The 19,061-nt window shown below is 41.5% G+C and overlaps 1 protein-coding gene across 8 annotated transcripts in view; it reads right to left on the bottom strand.

Annotated features, from left to right (window-relative positions):
- Nucleotides 1-16: 16 nt before the first annotated feature.
- rreb1a (ras responsive element binding protein 1a) overlaps nt 17-19,061 on the bottom strand; it is a 46,155-nt gene continuing 27,110 nt past the window's right edge. For 5 of the 8 annotated variants that reach the window (XM_043226935.1, XM_043226936.1, XM_043226939.1 and 2 more), the window contains 11 exons: nt 18,408-18,533; nt 17,858-18,087; nt 13,824-13,913; nt 13,478-13,641; nt 9,277-9,427; nt 9,064-9,206; nt 7,096-7,285; nt 4,431-6,981; nt 4,148-4,312; nt 3,268-4,041; nt 17-3,071 (listed from right to left, as the gene is read on the bottom strand). In XM_043226935.1, the coding sequence (XP_043082870.1) occupies nt 2,569-3,071; nt 3,268-4,041; nt 4,148-4,312; nt 4,431-6,981; nt 7,096-7,285; nt 9,064-9,206; nt 9,277-9,427; nt 13,478-13,641; nt 13,824-13,913; nt 17,858-18,087; nt 18,408-18,533 (5,087 nt within the window). In that variant the 3' untranslated portion in view covers nt 17-2,568. The remainder of the gene's footprint in view (nt 3,072-3,267; nt 4,042-4,147; nt 4,313-4,430; nt 6,982-7,095; nt 7,286-9,063; nt 9,207-9,276; nt 9,428-13,477; nt 13,642-13,823; nt 13,914-17,857; nt 18,088-18,407; nt 18,534-19,061) is intronic. The other 3 variants (XM_043226941.1, XM_043226940.1, XM_043226942.1) reach the window with 1 other exon arrangement.

Raw genomic sequence — 19,061 nt, forward strand, 5'->3', positions numbered from 1 at the left:
AAATTCCCGCCACACCTTTCCTTTAATATATCTTTATTGCTTGAATAGTTTTGATACAGAACAGCTTACATTTCTGATTCTGAAGCACTCATTCGAAGAACAAGAGTAGTGTACCAAAAATGTTCTGGTGATTCTGGTTCCATTCAAGTCCAGTAGAATTATTTTTGGGGATGTAGCAGCGACACAAAGCTCCCTTTTACATCAGTCAACACGTCAAATAGTGACAGGTCTCCATTCCTCTGCATTCTTCTAAAGAGACAGGGAAGATTAAAATAAAAAACCAGGGGAAAAAAAAAAATAGGAGGCTATATCTTGTAGAAAACCCATGAGTGGAATGTGGATTTGATAACTCCACCCTGTTCATTTGAATTCACAGTCAAGTGCTAAAAAAGTAGTGATTGACGATTCAACATATTCAGAAATCATAGGTGAAGAGAATTTTTTGTTGCAAGAAAAACGATGATTTGAGAAACCTTTTTTTGTTATGAACCCTGAGAGTGAGACAGAGTGGGGCCAAACAGAAAAAAAAAGAAATTAAAACTGAACAACATAAAAAGGTTATCATGCAAAACTACCCTACAGATTCACCCATAGCAGAATAACAGTAAATTTCACAGTTTTATACGCAAAAGAATATATCAATGAAAACAACTTGTATCTCTCTGTCAAACTGAAATAATCATCATAATAATAATATAATAAAGATAACAGAAACAGACCACACATTCTAAAAAAAAATGCATACAAAGATCTACATAAAGCTTTCGGATCAAAAGTGATTATTATCATCATCATCATCAATCAATCAATCAAGGACCCAGATCAAAGCTGGGATGCTAAGTATTGAATTTGAATCATTTTTTATGCAGCATAATTGTGTTAATACATGGCTTCTCCGCATTTACTTCTTCACCCGACCCTGGGTCATAATAAATACATTAAAAACAATCTGTGAGCATTCTTACCAGGAAACCAATCACTTCTACACAACCAACAAAACACACTCACATGAACCCAGGAAAAGGCATCGGGAGAAGCAGAAGTCCCGGAATACACAGATAGAGAAAGCGATTGCAATTGCATTCAAGTTCATCCAATACTACAAGTCTCGTGCCTGAGCAGAGATGTTAGATCTTCACCACTAGGGGGCGCACACAACCTGATATCCAATCAGGAGCAAACTCTCTCCCCATCCCCACTATTGGTTCAATATTCCTTTTCCTTGTTTGTTTTCTTTTTGCATACCGTCATCGCACTTCGGACGCGTGCCAATCGGTAGGCATCTGTTTGGGAAAAACGACTGCTCCAGGAAATAAGGAGACCTATAATCGAAGATGCTTACCAGTCCACACAATTTCATACAGTCTCCATGCCCATTGAGGTTTGCTTTGTTTGTGTCTGAGGTTTCTTTACGAGTTCATAAAACTGAGAGGTCAAAGAGATCCAACACTACAAAAGAAAGAACTTGTGATTGACATGGGGTCCTCCTAGTTGAGGAGCGCTGCAGGACGACATCCTGACAGGAGGCAGCAGGGCGACAGGGTTCAAGTACACCAAGAATTCTAGTTCGTGAGCCCGGCAGAAAGTGAGACGCCTGCCTAAATGCTCAGATGCAAGAGTAAGGCTTAAAAAGTGATGCTTTTGGAAGACGGTAACCCTGGACACAGGTACACATTTCATATTTCTGTCAAGTACATCAGATACATAACTCATGGGCTTCCTGTAATTTTGCTTTTTTCATTTTTGTATTCTTAAGGAGCTGAGGCAGGGCTTGAGGGACATAATTCAAAAGCCCTTAAATCTAAAAACATTGCCTTCCCTCAGTAAAAACCATCCTTTCGTGCCAAAAAAAAAAGAAAAGAAACGTTAATGCTATCTAAGGATATTGACACAATCAGCACAGCTGGACATTCATCACCTGTTTTGAGCAAACATTGCCCATACTTGATGCAACACCTGCTGAACATCTTTCCGAGGATGACTCTCTGAATTTTTGCTTGGCTGTATCCCCAAAACATCTTTACACAACGCAGCACCCAGAATAACAGAGCTCTGTAATAAAACAATAACTCTGGAAGCCTCTGTCATTAAAGGAATTACACAAAATAGGAAACTGGCAAATTAAAGAGGACAAACAAAAACATAGAAGCCCTGTGGTGAACAAGTCGTCTTTGTGTATTCCAGTTATGCACTTGGGTACAAGCCTCTCAGTAGAAACATGTCCTCAGCCATCGCTGGATAAGGGCATATACTTGCTTTTCATAAGACGGATTCCGCTGCCTCTGAACTGTACAAAACAATATGCAAATTTGTTCATATATTGCTTGAAGTAGTTTTCTCAGGATTACAACCCCCCCCAAAAAAATTATAACGATCATTGTAAAATACTATAAAAATCAACTTTCGACCAAGATAAATGCTGATAAAGATATAGCAAAAAAAGTAGAAAGGCACTTGTAAAGAGTCATTGCTTCTTTTTTCTCATTGAAATGTACTTGTTATATGGCACTGCTTCTTGTTGCAGCACATTTCAACACATGATAAGCTAAACTAGGAAAGAGTTGCTTTTCACTCTACGCCAAGCAGCGGCGGCTCGGGGGTGGGCAAAATTTGCTCAGTAGTGGGCTTGGTGTGGATCTCCAGTAAGCCTTGGATGAATCCCTCCGACGGCTCTATGTCAGATGCGGTGGGTGAATCCGACGCTTGTTTCTCTGCTGGAGGTTCTTTGGGTGTCTCTGTTGCTGATGCAGGTCCTGTCTTGGAGGTTAGTTTAAACTCTTCCGCACAGGGTAGACAATCCTCCTCTTTCTCCTGTGAGGTGGGTTCCCCCTTCACAGTATCTGTTAATTCACTTTCGTTCTCAGAGGGTGGATTGGTGCTGGTGGGTGTGCACTCGCTCTCGCTAGCTGAGCGCCCACTAAAGCAGTCCTCGTCTGGTCCACCTGTGACCCCACAAGATGAACCGTCACTATCCGCTCCCCGGAGTTTCTGGTGGATTCGCTGATGTCGGACCAAACTGTGCTTGAGGGTGAAAGTTCGCTCACATGTCTGACACTTGTAAGGCCTCTCTCCTAGTAAAAAAAGACATTAAAAACATTCAGATTTTAATTATTTTTAAAGACAAGAGCTCTATGATTATATTGATCATCTACACTAAACATCTGAAGTAGTCCTAAAAATGCATTTTTATTTTAGGACAACATAGATCAACTTTTTGGATCCACTTCAAATGGTGACAACTACATACCAATCAAGCGTGGTCATTACCTGTATGAGAACGCATGTGTCTGGTGAGGTCCTGAAGGCTCCAGAAACGTTTATTGCATATACTGCACACCTTTTTCCTCTTGTCCGGCTTGCTGCCAGGTTCTTCGGTCTCTCCCTCAGCACTCTTTGGTTCAGCTGCAGCTCCCTCTTCATCACTCCTCTCCTCTTTATCCTCCTCAGATCCGCTCTCCCCCACACTGCCCATTCCCTCGTTCTCTGCTGTGCTCTTCCTTACACTCTCCACCTCTTCCTCTGCAACCTCTTTCTTATTTTCACAAGGCACAATTGGATCATCTGATTTCGTGAGGCTTTGTTCAGGTCCATTAGTGGAGTCTGATGCTACATCCAGCTGATGAACTTTCTCATGTCTGGTTAAAGTGGCAGCGTAGCGGAAGATCTTCTTGCAAATTTTGCAGGTGAATTTGGACTCCTCCTGAGGTGTTGCTTTGTCAGACACGTCACTATCTGCTGCAGGGGAGGACTGTGGCTGGTCTTTCTCAGTGATCTTGAAATCCTTTTGCTTAGAAACAAAGGTCAAGTCAAGGGTCTTATTGCTATGGGAATCGCCATCCTCTTTTTCTGGGTCATTGTGCTTCAAAGTCTCTAGGGCTGTTGGGTCCTCCTCCTCTTTGTGAGGAAGAGGCTCTACCACGGCTGCCTCTGTCGGCTTAGCTGGTGAAGTTTTCTCAGCATCCGATGCTTCAGGCTTTTCTGAGTCTGATCTTGTGAGATCCATTGCCTCGCTCATAAGCAGCTCAGTCTCAGATGTGCTCTCTGAAATTGACATTGACCCACATTTTAGGTTATACAGTCAAGTTACAATACAATTTTAAGAAATACTTCATCAATTTAAAGTTATAGTATACATTATTTTTGATACCTGCACTCTCTGGTGAGCCTTCCTCTGCTTCCTTAGTCTTGGGTATTGCACCGTTGCGTCGAAGCACTCTGTTGGAAATGCCATGTTTGCGTAAAAGATGTCGCTCACAGTTGGACTTGGTCGAGAAGAAGGCATCACACTGGGGACAAGGATATGGCTTTTGACCTTTTAAAAGGAATAAAAAATAAAATCAGGAAAATAAACTACACATACTATAAGTGGTAAAACATAGTATGCACGCCAGACACTGCAAACCCTGTAAAAAAGGACATACAAGACTCACCTGTGTGTGTTAACATGTGACGCTGAAGTGAGCTGGCCCAAGGGAAAACTCTGGGACAAAAGGGGCAAGTCATCTTTTGCACAGAATTTGAGTATGCATTCTTCTTTCCTTTGGACTGCTGGGCTTGAACAGTCTGCTGGGCTGGCAAGTGTTTCTCATCTTTCACCTCTTTCTCGTCACTAGCACCTGGCTGCTGCCCGCCTTTTCTTGCCAGCTCAATTGTGTTGGTCTGAAGATAGGCGCTGAACTTGTTGGCATCAGTGGTTGCCAACATCCTCTCAACACTAGCAAACTCCCCACTAGACTCTAAATCAATACTTGGGTCTGTGGCATTCATTACAGGTTTCTCCTTCGCTGTGCTGTTGGATGGCCTTTTCCTGGTCCTCTTCTTTGAGCTCTCTAGTGAGAGCTCTTCTGTCAAAATATCTGGTGATTCTTGCTTGCCATGTGTGTCAGAATCAGCCTGAAGACTATTAGTGTTATCCCGCTTAAGAAGGTCAGGGGCACCAGAAACTGAGGAAATTATTTGAGCAATGGATGCTAGTGGTGGAAGCTCCTTCACAGCAGCAGAGGAAGGTTTAGGAAGCAGGGGCTTTAAACGCAAGTGCCTTCCTGCAGCATTAGTGCTACCAGTAAGAGAGGACAAAGCAACAGGGACCTGGTAGCATCCAAGAGGTTGAGACTTCTCATCAATGGACTTCTCGGCTTGAAGAGCCTGTGCAAGTATGCTAATGGAGGACTGTTCTTTTTTAACCTCTCTTGGCAATGTGGCCTCAATGTCTTGTTTAAACTTCTTCACAGGATTCTTAGGAATAGAGAGGTCAATTGGTTCCATGCTAGAGTCATAAGAGACGGGTTCAATTTTGATCCCAGGAGATCCACTCGCACTTCCGGCACTGCTGCCCCCATGGCTTTTGTTAGAGAAGTCCAGAGGTTGATCCATATCTACACTGTAAAAGCTAAGGTCTTCAACTTTGATAGGCTGCACTACAGTGCTAGGAGAAACCCCATTGAGAGGAGATGGATTTGGGCTATTTTGGGTTGATGCAGCTAGAAGAGTGATTATGTGCTCTTCAATATCCTGCTCTTGGACCTCTGGATGTTGTTTCAGAAGGTGATGGATACAGTTACGCTTAGCAAGGAAAGCTGCACCACAACGCTTGCACTCAAATGGCTTTCGCTGGCAGCCGTTGTGTGTGCGCAAATGTATCTGCAGGGCTCTGAACGTCTTTAGGTCCTCCCCACAGAAGCGACAGGTAGTTTCATTAGTTCCAGCCTGCTCCAGTACGTCTGCTGTGGACGTGGACGAGGTAACATACTTAATGTTTTTCTCAATCTCCTTGCGATTGTTTTTCATGTGCTTTTTGCGAAGGTGGCGCTCACAGTTAGCCTTGACAGTAAACGGGTAATGACAGAGCCGGCAGACATAGGGACGCTCACCACTGTGCGTCCTCAAATGACGGATTAGCGTTGCCTTGTCAGGGGCAACATAGTCGCAGATATTGCATTGGTGGGGTAGGATGCCCAAATGGTATCGCATATGTGCCTGCAGTACACCAGAAAATGCAAAGACCTGGTCACAAAATCGGCAGGGGTACGAGCCCTTTTGAGATGTTCCCTTTTTTCCAGTGGTCTCTTCTAATTTGCCGTTCTCCTGTTTGATATGTCTTTCATCCATGTCCATTGGGGTATGGGCATCTCCCATGCACTCTGCCTCCATTTGTATCCTCTCTGCCGGAGCGTGGTTGTTGGCAGAAGAGGACGAGGAAGATGGGGAGAGGTCCCGAACTGTTTTGAGAGGATGACTGGCAGGGGGTGGGAGGCTAGGACTGATACAGCCCAGGGAAGCTTGCTGGGTGTTCAATAGGGGTGGAGGAGTTGAAGCTACCATACTGGTTCTGGGAGCCACCAAGGGTTTTGGCTTGAGTGGAGGCATCTGCTTGTAGCCCGACTGCATAGCACTACAAGGCGCCTTGGATAAAGGTGGCAGAGTGATCTGGTTAGGAGCAGCAGAAGCTACTTTGATTATTTGCTGTATATCAGCGAGTTCCACGTTGGATTCACCACAAACTGGTTTCACTACCATACCACCATCTGGCTGCACCAGAAAACCAGTCTGGAAGGGCTGAAGGGACAGCAGTTTGAGAGCGTCTTGATGGGACAGACCATGAAGAGTCGTTGGGTCTACAAGAGACAGGTTAACCCCTCCAACAATGCCTGCCTCCTGAGGTACAGAGGACTGATTTTGCTCTACGTGGATAACCCGAATACTATCAAGCTTGGCCTGCTGGACATCCTCTTCTGAGGGGGCAGGCTTAACCTGAGAGATGTGCTGCAAGCCCAAAGAGTCCATGAAGCTACTTTTCTCAGGAGTGGGAAGCTCATCTTTCATAGTTAAGTGTGAAGTAGTCTCTTGGGTGCCACTGGAAGTCTCATGCGAGGCTTTATGCAAGTCTAGAGCAGAGCTGAGAGGGAATGCCTTATCGCATGTGTCACATACAAAGCGATGGAATTTGCCAGTACAACGCCGAAGGTTGGTTTCACACCAAATCTGTGGGTTAAAATAACATTTAAACTTAACAAAACTCTCAGATATTACAGACAAGATAAAGAACTTCTTTATATTGTGCAGTTCAAGCCCATAAAATTTGACCGTTGCTGTTACCTGGGCAATTTGCGGGAACTTCTGGCATGAAAAGTCAATGAAAGCTAGATCATTAAAACCAAGAGGGATGGATGGGTTGTTCTGAATAAAGGGTCGTCCGTTGGGGTCTGTGGGTAGCTGCTTATGGGTAGCTGCATTGTGGCGGAGCAAACTTCGGTGTGTGCGGAACGAGATGCAGCATAAATCACATCTAGGAACAAAAATACTAACGTCAGGCGTTGATTTCAAGGTCTCACACACATTATGAAAGAATCAATCTGCATGTTATATATGCAAATATGAGACTCGCTGCTCAAATTCATATCCACACCCTTGCCTACAGTGGCACTCTTTCTGTGTTTGTAGGGTGCTACATAAGACAGCTGGGTAATGTCTGTGACACTGTGCATTGGTCTTGTCACATGCCCTGCCCCTGATCATGGTGACGACATGTCCACAGGGACCGTAAGCTGCTTTTATCTCTGTAGGCAAAGACAATGCAGTGCAAGGCAGAGAATAGCAGCACATCCACCTGTGAAGCATAATGCCTTGAAATGTTAATAGGCTTAAGACTGGTTTAAACATTTCTAAGTTTTGCGTGAAAAAGCAATGAGAAGCCAAATTTAACTTGCATTACAAAGAGCACTGTTACCTATAATTACACTAAACACTAACCATTCCCTGTCCGGGATACTGTTGTTTCTATTGACTATTCTGCAGTGGCTTCAAACATGGTTCACAAGCTGATTTCGGTGTCAGAACTGTTCTTTTTATTATAGTATGTATGTACAGGAGTGTTCTTTTTACTTGGAAGGGCTGTTTGGGTAAGACAGATAACACGCCTGTATCTTGAAAAGTATTCTTGCGTCATTTGGTATGTTTGTGTAGTTATTTTGCTGCTTTTAGAACTCTTCTAAAGAGTGGAACCCAATTTACAGCAGTCTAGATCCTCTTAACTAGCACTCTTAGCTCTTGTGATTACACAGGATTAGTGCTAAATTTGCAGTACTTCCATACAACAATAACTCTGCTCTGAAACACAATCAGACAGGCCCTGCCAACTTTCTTCTCCCAGAGCCATGCTGTACAGCTATCCATTATCTAGAGGAACTACCCATTGGTTGGGTAACTTGATGAAATATTCTGCAGTCTGACGTCTCCAGGGATACAGCTACAATCTTACACACTTACATGCATACATGCACACTACTACAGAGATGTCCTGCAGAATGCATCTTCCTGAAGCCTCCTCCTGTGTCTCATTAAATCCCCCCCCCAGCTACACAACCTCTGTGGTCCCTCCCCCCTCCATTTTTCCCCTCTTTCCTCTTCGTGCCACTCCCTTGCCCTAAGCCAGGGGGCCACATGCGGGGGGGAAGGGAAGAACCTCTTAGGCCTCTCAGGAGAGGGAGGGGGACACGTCGACAGGATTACAGTCATGTAGGTATGATCATTCTCAGCCAATAACGTTTAAGCACAACAAACATGGTTCCAAACTCTTAAGGTCAATAAAAGATTTCTATCTAAACCAACCAACCACGCATTTTTTAACACCCACTACAATATAAAACGCAAATCCCACTGAAACTAAATCCCTTTGCATAGTTTCTAAGCAAGAGGAGTTGCCCCGTCTGTATTCGGATGTGTTAAATTATGAGTGTTCCAGCACAAAGCATGCCACTATATCTCCCAGCAACTGCAGGGATCCAGCCTAAAGCCCCAGCTACTGGCGTCCCCCTGCAATACAACTCGCACCTCAAACAAAGGGACAACATTCCTGTCTGAGCTTAATGGACAGCTATAATATACTGAACTTAAAACTGAGTGTAGGAAGGGCCAGAACGGTTCCATTATGAAACTCTAAACTTTGTTACTAAGCCTGTCTGCCCTGAATTAAACTCACATGTCTCTTGTGCTTGTGTTACTTAATTGCATTGTTTTTGGAAGCACTTCTCAATGAATTTAATCTACTGATGTATGGGTTTGTACCTCAGTGTAGTGTCAGGATGGGTCTCCATGTGGGCATCAAAGTCGTTTCTGCAGGTGAGGGTCTTGAAGCAGATAGGACAGGTCAAGACTTCTTCCTGTCCTTTATTCAAACTCTGCTCATCTACAATGTTATCCTCTTTGACCTGAAGCACATAGTTCACTGTCAGCTATTTGTAGCCCAATTCTGAGAGAAGATAGTGGAATTACACTTACCTTTTTGCTGGTTGTCTCCTCGGACTTCTCAATGTCTTCATCGTGGCTTAGTTTGCGTTTGGCTGCAGAGTGACGTCTTCGTTTAGGTGGAGACAGAGTCGGACTGCTGGGGATGGAGCTAGCAGAGTCCTTCTCATGGATCTTCATGTGTCTGAAAACAGACAAAAGCATGCTTTAAAACTGAATTTTGTGTATTTACAAACAAACAAACATCACAAATGATTGTGTTCTATGCAAAATACCTGGGCACTACAGGGTTAATGGTTATGGAAGGAAGGAGTTGCATCTTGAGGACATTTACAGATGCCTCCCTACTTGTTTGATGGATGAGCAGCTCATGAATAATATTCTAGAAATTAGGGTAGAGGAACTCCTGTTCATCCCATGGGGAGCCAACAGAAAGAACTGTAATAGGAAGAAACTAATGATCTGGAAACTCGTGCAATTATCCCACAGCCTCTATATGTGCATATGTGAGTCCAAGATGGCGGGTAGAGATCAACGGAAAAGAGAATGGTAATGTTGCATGGAGAGAGCCAGAAGTTGATCCTCGGTTATCCAGAGAGATCTTGAGGAAACCAGTCAAGACAAGTAAGAATTGGAGGCCTAATAAAAATTTATGTTAGACTGAAGTAAATGTCCACAGTTCCCCAACATATCACTCACACTATCCCTATATGACACTATACCTATATGATTTATTGTACAATCAAAGTTTACATTTCAAATGAAACAAGCCTGCTGGATGAATCCAGGAAGGGCCCTAACTGAGGCTTATATCTGCGGACCTATACAAGTTGATCTCATAAAAGTACTTTGGAAGTGTACATGCATGTGCAAGTGTAAAAAAGGTCAGACATCCCATGGTCTTGCAGAGCTCAGTTTTCACTCTGCAGTCAGTGGTTTATTAATAGCAGGCAGTATGTTGGACACTCGTGTGAGGACCTGACAGGCTGTTATATGTCTCTGCTCTGGACTCTGACCTTGGCTCTGACCAATCACTGAAAACCAGCACTGCCAAGTCAGCAAACTCTGATTGGATGGAAATCATCGCCACAGTAACCTCATATAGGATGATGGCTTATCCTCTGAAAAATACTAATTAGCTGATTATTACTAGTACTTAGTAATGGTGTGACATGTAAATGGTGAGTCATGCAGATGCGCTTCAGTTAATTAAAATATTATGTGGCAGTAATGTTTTTTTCTAACTGCACTAGACTGAAGTTTGCCGTCCTTGAAGGATGTCAGTATGGACATTTCATGAGCAGCCTGGCTAATCTGTAAAGGATCATAAAACTTGTTGATGCATAAACAGGTTCATTCCATCCAATCCAAGCATTCCATCGCGCTCCCACAGAGCACAGACAGAGGGCACTGTGGTGTCAGAAAGGCTCCTCTCTTCCAAACAATGTCAGAGCAAGGGCACCCCCTGCAAACCTGTGGCTGCTCGGTGGTGTAACTAAGACCTAAAGAGTTAAAGCAAATAAGAAGCAGCCAATCAGAACGAACACTGACTTCCTTCTGTCAAGTTGTGATCTTTCTCCATGGCAGCAGTGACTCCCTCCTCCTCACGGCCCATATCTAACCATGTGATGCTTTGGCACAAGATGGCTGCCTCTTTGTCAACTACATGCACAGCTTCCTTGGACATGCAGGAAGCTTCAAAACTACCAGTCAACTTTTTTCACAACTGAAAAACTGCTCAAATATTTCTATCAGGTTTCATGTCTTGAACAGATAGCATCTTGGAATATAGATCCTGGGCTGACTGAATATAGAAACCGCAGATGTGTGGTTTCTTTATTATACACACACATCACAAATTGACACTCAGTGTCTGCAGCCTCAATATATGAGTGCATGAACACAAGCAATCTGTCAAAACTGCTCTGAGAGTCACTTCATGAGCATTTTAATTTTCTTTTGAGTAAAGCTATTGTCATGTCATGAATAAACAGAAACTTAAAAAGGTCTTTACAGCAGCTTGTGAAAATAAAATTGTGACAAATATATTACTCAATATAATGACAGTATTAACATTAATAATATTTAAACATTATTTTAAGTAAATAAATATATACCAGAAAACATACAAACAAAATCAATTAATTAGACATGATTTTGATTATTACAATTTAATGAAACCTTTAAAATGGAATCCAGAACATTGTTGGATTCAGTATTTGGTAAAAAAAATAAAGTATACTACACTAATTAAAAAAACTTTGGAAAAGAGGAGATGTTATCAGGACAGCAACAGCTGATGTAGTAAAACCAGATTCCCTTCACATCCGTCACAGCCGCACATTCCATGCAAATCAAACTTAGTGTAGTATTTCCAATTCCGCCCTAATTCAACTTTACGTCTGTTTGCTACCAGATAACTGCAATTTAAGGAGCACTTATGCAAGGGGCTCTTAAGAGCCATCCACACACACACGGATCCTCAGTATGCACTGCACCATCAACCTCTGCAACCTTGGGAGGAAGTTCATGTTTACCCCCTCCATCAGCAAAGCCTGCTGGGAGAAGATACCATGACCAAAACTGGGGGAGGTGCTTTAAAGTTACTTTCTGCTTCCTGCAAAGCGCTCTCTCCTTAAACAAAAGCAAAGGCTACAGAGTTGACGAACCCCAGCGGTAGCACACGTATAAACACCATCATACACAAACAAACCAACGCCTTTTCATTTATCTTTGTGGTGCACTCATCCTCTGGGCGACTCTTCAGCGCAGGCGAAGGCAGGGTGAGGCCTCGGGGATGTAATCAACCAACAAGCTTTCACTTCTCTAAAAAGCCCAACACACATTTCCGAATAGTTCAACTTCTCAAATGATGCTTTTACAAATGGATGTGGACATTAGGTGTAATGGAACATATTCTGCACTGGTTGGGCCTGCAGATGAAACCTCTAAAGCCTACTTAGAATGCTGGGGCTGAAGTATTTTTATTTTTTTTACAGCTGCCCAAAACATCTTAGAAAATACTTGGAAGACCTTGGCAACCCTAAAACAGCTTCGCAACCACATAAAAAAAAAAAACATAGCTCACTCTAGAACACCACTGCAACCACTCTTACACCTGCATAGCAACACACTGGCAACCACTTAAAAACCTTAGCAACCATTTAAAATCACTTTAATAACTCCAGAACACCACTGCAACCCCTCGTACACCTGCATAGCAACACATTGGGGTAACCACATAAAAACCTCAGCAAATCAAAATAGACTAGCAATCAATTAAAATGCCTTAGCAACCACAGAAAACCACTAAAACCACTTTAAAAGCTCTTGCACCTACATAGCAATACCCTAGCGACCACTTAAAACACCATAGCAACCACCCAAAAACCTTAGCAACCCTAGAAAACCACTTAGAAGACTCTTGCACCTGCATAGCAACACACTAACAACCACCAAAAAACACCTTAGCAACTTCATCAATTTTGAAAAAAACCTTAGCCACTGATGGGACAGAAACCATGCAAACACTGCAGCAAGCCCACAGCAACATCCTGGCAACCACCCAGAAAACCCATAGTGGCACCACTCACGTTTATTCATGAAACTAATGAATAAAATAATCTAGTAACCATCTGAATAGCACGAAAGCCACCATGAAATGACCGCATGCGTCTCATTTCGCTTGCTCACAAACAAACATTTATTAAATCCACCGAGACACAAAGTCAGTGCTAATCTTAGGATTACAGCTCATTAAGTAGTTAAACACAAGTTATGACGACACATCAGGGCGGATGGTCCTGCTGCTTCTGCACATCTCCCTTCCCTTAAAATCACACCAAACAGTTACTCACAGCATTTCAGGCAAGTTGAGTTTGAATACACTAGCTAAGAGAGCATGAAATAAAAACTGATATTTAAAGGAATGCACAATTCATAAATAAAATCTTTTTAAAAATATATATTTAAAACAGTTAAAGTTACCTTTAAACAAAATGTAATAACTTTTTGAACCTCTGAAAGAATTGTGCAGTATATAACCAAGGCCTCGTGTGTGTGAAAATTAAAAAAAAAAAAAATTAGAAAGTCCCACTGAATCATTTTCCTTTATTATTCATCAGTTTATGGAAGTTAAATGTGTGCATACTGTCTTGAGAATCAATTCTGTTGTACAAATCAAAATATTCACGCCAAGTGTTAACTGCTTAAGATAAAAAGCACCCAGACTGACCTGTGCATGTTACCATTGGTGGTGAAAGTCTGATGGCACACAGAGCACTCGTAGGGTCTCTCTCCGCTGTGCACTAGCATGTGACGATCCAGAGAGCTAGCCGAGCTCAGAGACTTCCCGCAGATACTGCAAGAGTGGTCCGAAGTCCCGCTGTCGGTGTTGTGCTGGAGAAAAGGCATTTGGGTTAGTTAGCCCAATAAGTTAATTAACATTACAGGACAAGCTCTACAATACATTGTTTAAGTGGCTTCTGAAAATGATCAAACATCTTTGCTGACTCCTACACAGACATTTAATTAAAGAAATCAACAGGTATGCAACATTATACTGAACAAGTGCATGTTACCTGGCGGATGTGCATGGTGAGCTGGTGTTGGGTCTGAAAGCTCTTATCACACAGTGGACAGGTGATACACCCGCTGTCATCTTTGGCTTCCTGAAACCAAATATGAGATGAACTGTATGTATTATAAAATCTCCACCGCATACACAAAGCATTGTATTATACTATGTGACAAAAGCTTGTGTTTTAGATTTGCTGGCACAAAAAGCGCTTTCTGCACACCAGAGTACACTATTAAATAATATAAGTGTAAATAATATATATTTTGGAATAATATTTTATTGAACTTCACCATTCAAAATATGGGGAATTTTTTAATATTATTTTTATTTATTTTTTATGCATAAGACATTTATTTGTTAAAAAATACAAACTAAAAAAAGATATTATACATTTAAATATTTTTTTTAATGCAATTCATTCCTGTTATCATGGTTGAATTTTCACATTTTCACTTATTGCTCCAGTCTTCAGTATCAGATCTTTTACAGAAATCATTTATCTGATTTGCTGCTCAAGAAACATTTCTGATTACTATTACTATTAATGTTGAAAACAGATGTAAACGGTGACGCTCTTTTAGGATTCTTTGATAAACGGTTCAAATGAACAGCATGTATCTATAATACGACTCCTTTAAAACATTATAAAAGTCTTTAAATGTCACTTTTTTGTCACATAAATTTAACTCTTCCACGCTGAATAAAAGTACAAAAAATAAATGGTTAAACCTTGAACAGAAGTGAAGATAAGCTTAAAAGCTCACGAAGTAAAAGCCATGAGAGTAAAAAAAAATAAAACTCATTTTTAATGCTACATTGAGGAATGAACAAAAGCTGTTCTTTTTGTATAAATTCAAATAGTCATCACTGAGACGCACGTTCAAGGAGCGTGGGTAAAACCCCATATGTAGGAGGCAGGGAGTGAGGCCTTGTCTCTCGACCTTGAATGTCTTGTCAGAACATGTTGTGTGTGTGAGATACTGAGCTAAATTCACTAAATAAACACTTGCTCAACCCCAGGAACTACATCAGCCTCTGCTGCACGACCACACTCTTCTGTTACACACACACACACACACACACACACCACAGCAATACTGTTAACCTTTATGTGCATGAATGCAGCTTTTTGGTCACAATCATATCTGAAGATCTTCTGTTTGGTAACTCCAACTTTTTTTTTTTTTTAAATCAATTACATTGTCTCTTCCTGCAGTTATGTTTTGTTTTGAAGTTTGTGTATTTCAAGAAGAGCATCTTAACGAAGCAAGAACTGTTTCCTCTTTCTCCTTGAGTCGAAATCTGACACCACACACTCTCTCACACACACACACACACACACACACACACACACACTGCCTTCCTCTCGCTGCTGCTGACAGTACGTCAGATCATTAAAGGCATAGTTCACCTAAAATTGAAAATTCTGTCATCATTCACTCATTTTCAAGTTGTTTCAAACCTGCGTTTCTTTCTTTGGTTTCTTGTCCCCATTGGTGGCTAAATTACCCACAACCCTTCAAAATACCTTTCCTACGTTCAGCAGAAGAAACAGAGTCAAACAGATTTGGAACAACTTGAAGTGATGCTCAAACTTTCATTTTGGGGCAAACTGTCTCTTTAAACTGCAAGCATGAAAACAGTTCCTGTTGTATCAGATCTGATGCGGTCACATGACAGCATGCCTTGTATGCTTAGTCATATGATGTCATAAAATAAATGCGTAGCCATCTCATAATATATAAACAGGAGGCACATGAGTCATCACAAATCCAGCCTTAATTAGACGCCCATGTGATCTACAAACACACACGCAATTAAACTACATTGCATTCTTCAAAAACATGTCTTGGAAGAGAAGAGCACTTCCTTTTCCTCCGGTGGGCTCGTTTTCCTTCTGCGAGTCTCTTTGGCTTCGGTTCAGGACCAGCGAGCGCCAACTGCTGACCGTGTTTACCATTCTGCATGTTATGAGGGGAAGTGTCATTCACAGACAAAGCTTGCTTTTTGACCTTAATTGGCAGCGATAGTTTCGTCATATAAGGAAGTCCCATTCATTTCATCGTCACAATTCATACTGAGCTGCTTCCAAAAAAAAAAGTCTATAATTCATAAACTGTTTTTTTTACACTCACTGCACACTAGCATGCAAATGCATGGGGTCTTTAAAGGTTTGTTGAAAAAAAAAAAAAATGATTATTATTAAGGATATATAAAAGATTCCTCTTTCAAATAAGCACCATTCAATGCTGTTCTTCCTAAAACATTGAAAAAAATGCACCACGGTTTCCATGAACTGTTTTCAACACTGATCATCAGAAATGTTACTTGAGCATGTGACGCCGAAGACTGAAGTAACGATGCTGAAAATTCAGCTTTGATCAGAGTAATTATATTTTAAAATATATAATAAAATAATACATTTCACAATATTAAAATTTTCATTTTATATATTTCAAAGAACTGCTTACTTCTACAAAAAAGAGACAGAAAAAACTGAAGGACTTCTGAAATGTTAATTTCCTTGGCTGATTCAAATGGAGGATGTAAATGCTCCAAGGCATTTTTCTATTATTATATATATATTTTTCTCTGTTACAATTCACGGTGCACCTGAGCAAACACCTGTTAGCAGCTTCGTCTATTTCGCCGCTTTTGTCTGAACCTGTTTGTGCTCAGCAGTACCTGTCTGCAGTGTTCTGTACTTTGGCGCGTCCCTTTATTCTCAGTTAATCCAGTAAATTACACAACGCGCTGTAAGCTTCTTTACTTTTCCTCAAAAGGAGCGAAAGAGGCCTGAGAACTAGACTGCAGCCTCTCCAGGTGAAACGCTGCCTACTGGCTAAAAGATCTCGCTCTTGAATGTCTATTCTGCTCTTTAAATAGAACGAAGAATGTCCTTCGATGCAAGTCAGTCTATGAGATAATAATTCAAAGCGTAAGCGGCGCATTTAAGGGGGGGTGGGTGGTTCGGATCCAAAACTTCAGAGACTGAACTCCCCCCAGAGTTCCACAGAAGTGTTAAGGGGTTAAAAGCGACACCTGTTGCCCCACACAGTAGTGTTAAGGGATGAATTGCATGCTCTAATGGGAGTCATGTGATGCAGCGGGGTGAACAAAAGGTGGATTGAGATGCCAGAACACCATTTGTCACTTTCTGTTTGAAAAGCAGGATGCTGCATCCATAAAGTCCTTCCCACCTGTACTGCTTTCTAACCACAAAAACACATGTATATAAGCAGCAGCTTTTAATATTTAGAGGTGCATCCTAGTTAACTTTAAATCTCTAATGTGTAAGATTAAAATTAGTGTTACGTTACATCATAGGACCTTTAAAAACCGTTTTTGAAATGCATTAAAGTCTAATTTCGGTAACTCTGACTTTTCCCCTCAAATTTCTAATTTGCTGCTTATTAATAGTTAGTGAGTTTAGGTATTGATTAGTGATGTGTAATAATGCATTAATATGTGCTCAATTATACTAATAAATGGCTAATATCGTAGTAATAGGCATACTAATAATAATTACCTAATAAATACCATAATTTCAAGGTAATTATTATAGCTCTACTTGATTGTGTGCAATGCAATTATACAAGAGGTAATAGGCCACAAGGGTAGAATGACTGGTTACACACTTAAAAAGATCAACTTTCTCATCAGCAGCAAAACACAAACTTTTGTATGATAGAAGTATGTGAACTGGATCCCATCCAAGGACGCTGCCATGGCCTGTCTGATTGGTATATTTGTAGACCGAGTCAGTACGAGTTTGTTTTGAGATTATGAATCAGTGCGAGACATTCAGTGTTGAGTTTGGATCATAAATATATTTTGTGTTTTAAGATCCACAAATAGCTTTTTTTTCCGACCGCGAAATGACATCAACACTGTGTCTGCTGCCCAAAACACTAGGAGACGTCTTCTGTGTTTTACTTTCACTGTGCCGTTATTACCTATTAATTACCGGCGAAATAGGTAAATATTACATTTATGAAGCACATATGTGATTTTTCGCTCTTCGTAACCTCTTACCTGGGTCTTTCTTCCACTGCGGTTGGTGCTGGGGCTTTTGACGGACACCTTACTGGGCGTGGAGTGGACGGAGTCTACGCTGCCGTTAAGCTGAGCTGCTTTCATCACAGTGCTCATCATGGAGTTAATGGAAGACAGGTCCACCCCATCGGCTACCTCCATCTCTTCGTCTAATCTATTCTGTCCGTTCTCCCATTCACTTGCTTCCTCCTCTACACTGGTAGAACTCTCTGTGGATGTTTTCATTTCTTTGCATTATTTTTATGACAGAATGATAGGTACAAAGACAGAAATATAAAATGATAGATGGGAAGACAGACAGATGCACCTATAGATCACTGGACCGAATGATAGACACAACAAATGAGAAATAGACGGATAGGGCAAAAGATGCACAGTAGTCAACAAGAACACTTTTGCTTAAGGACAAGTTTTTGATCTATATATATATCCAACTGGATGGATGATAGACAGATAGAATGAATAATGCATAAAAAGATAGACGGAGCTATAGATGGACAGAACTAATAATGGATCAGTAGATTTCTACCTGTGTGTTTTGTTTGTGTTCCTGTGGGGGCGGGGCTCTGGCGCTCATCGCTTTGCTCCGCCTCCTCCCTAGATAGGGTGCACTTTGCAGATTCCGTTCTTGTCTCCTCTGTTGAATTTTCCATAACTAAGGAGAAAAAAAAAGAAAAAGAATTAAACAATATGCAAATAAACCAAAGATGCTTTGAGCGCACTGAAAGAACAGCTTGTATCTTGTAGCAGTTAGTTAGAGAACAGCTTCCTTCCTTCTAAAGCATTTTTGGGAGCTAAAACACTTAGAAGAACGGAAAGTTGTCCAGCGAGTACACTACACAGATTAATTGGTACAGTCCGTAAAACATAACGCATGTTCTCTAGATGAGACACAGTACACACATTCTCTTTGTGCTTTATGGCTCCAGCACCTGTCTGGAGAGCACAAGTGAGGGAGCGTGTCCGTCTGTCTCCGGACCACAAGTGTATGTCCAACGCCAGTTTGTAAGACTCAATCATAAAAACAAAGTGGGACACCATAGCCAACTATAAGGTTTCATTCTGTATTCCTTCGAGCAAAGATTGCTGCTGATTGGCTGAAACAGCTGGCAACATCATAGGTGTGGCCTATGAAGCCATGATTGGTTTCATCCAATTTTTGGATGACTATAGACGACCACAC

The sequence above is a fragment of the Puntigrus tetrazona genome, chromosome 24, assembly GCF_018831695.1.
Source record: "Puntigrus tetrazona isolate hp1 chromosome 24, ASM1883169v1, whole genome shotgun sequence".
NCBI classification, from domain to species: Eukaryota; Metazoa; Chordata; class Actinopteri; order Cypriniformes; family Cyprinidae; genus Puntigrus; species Puntigrus tetrazona.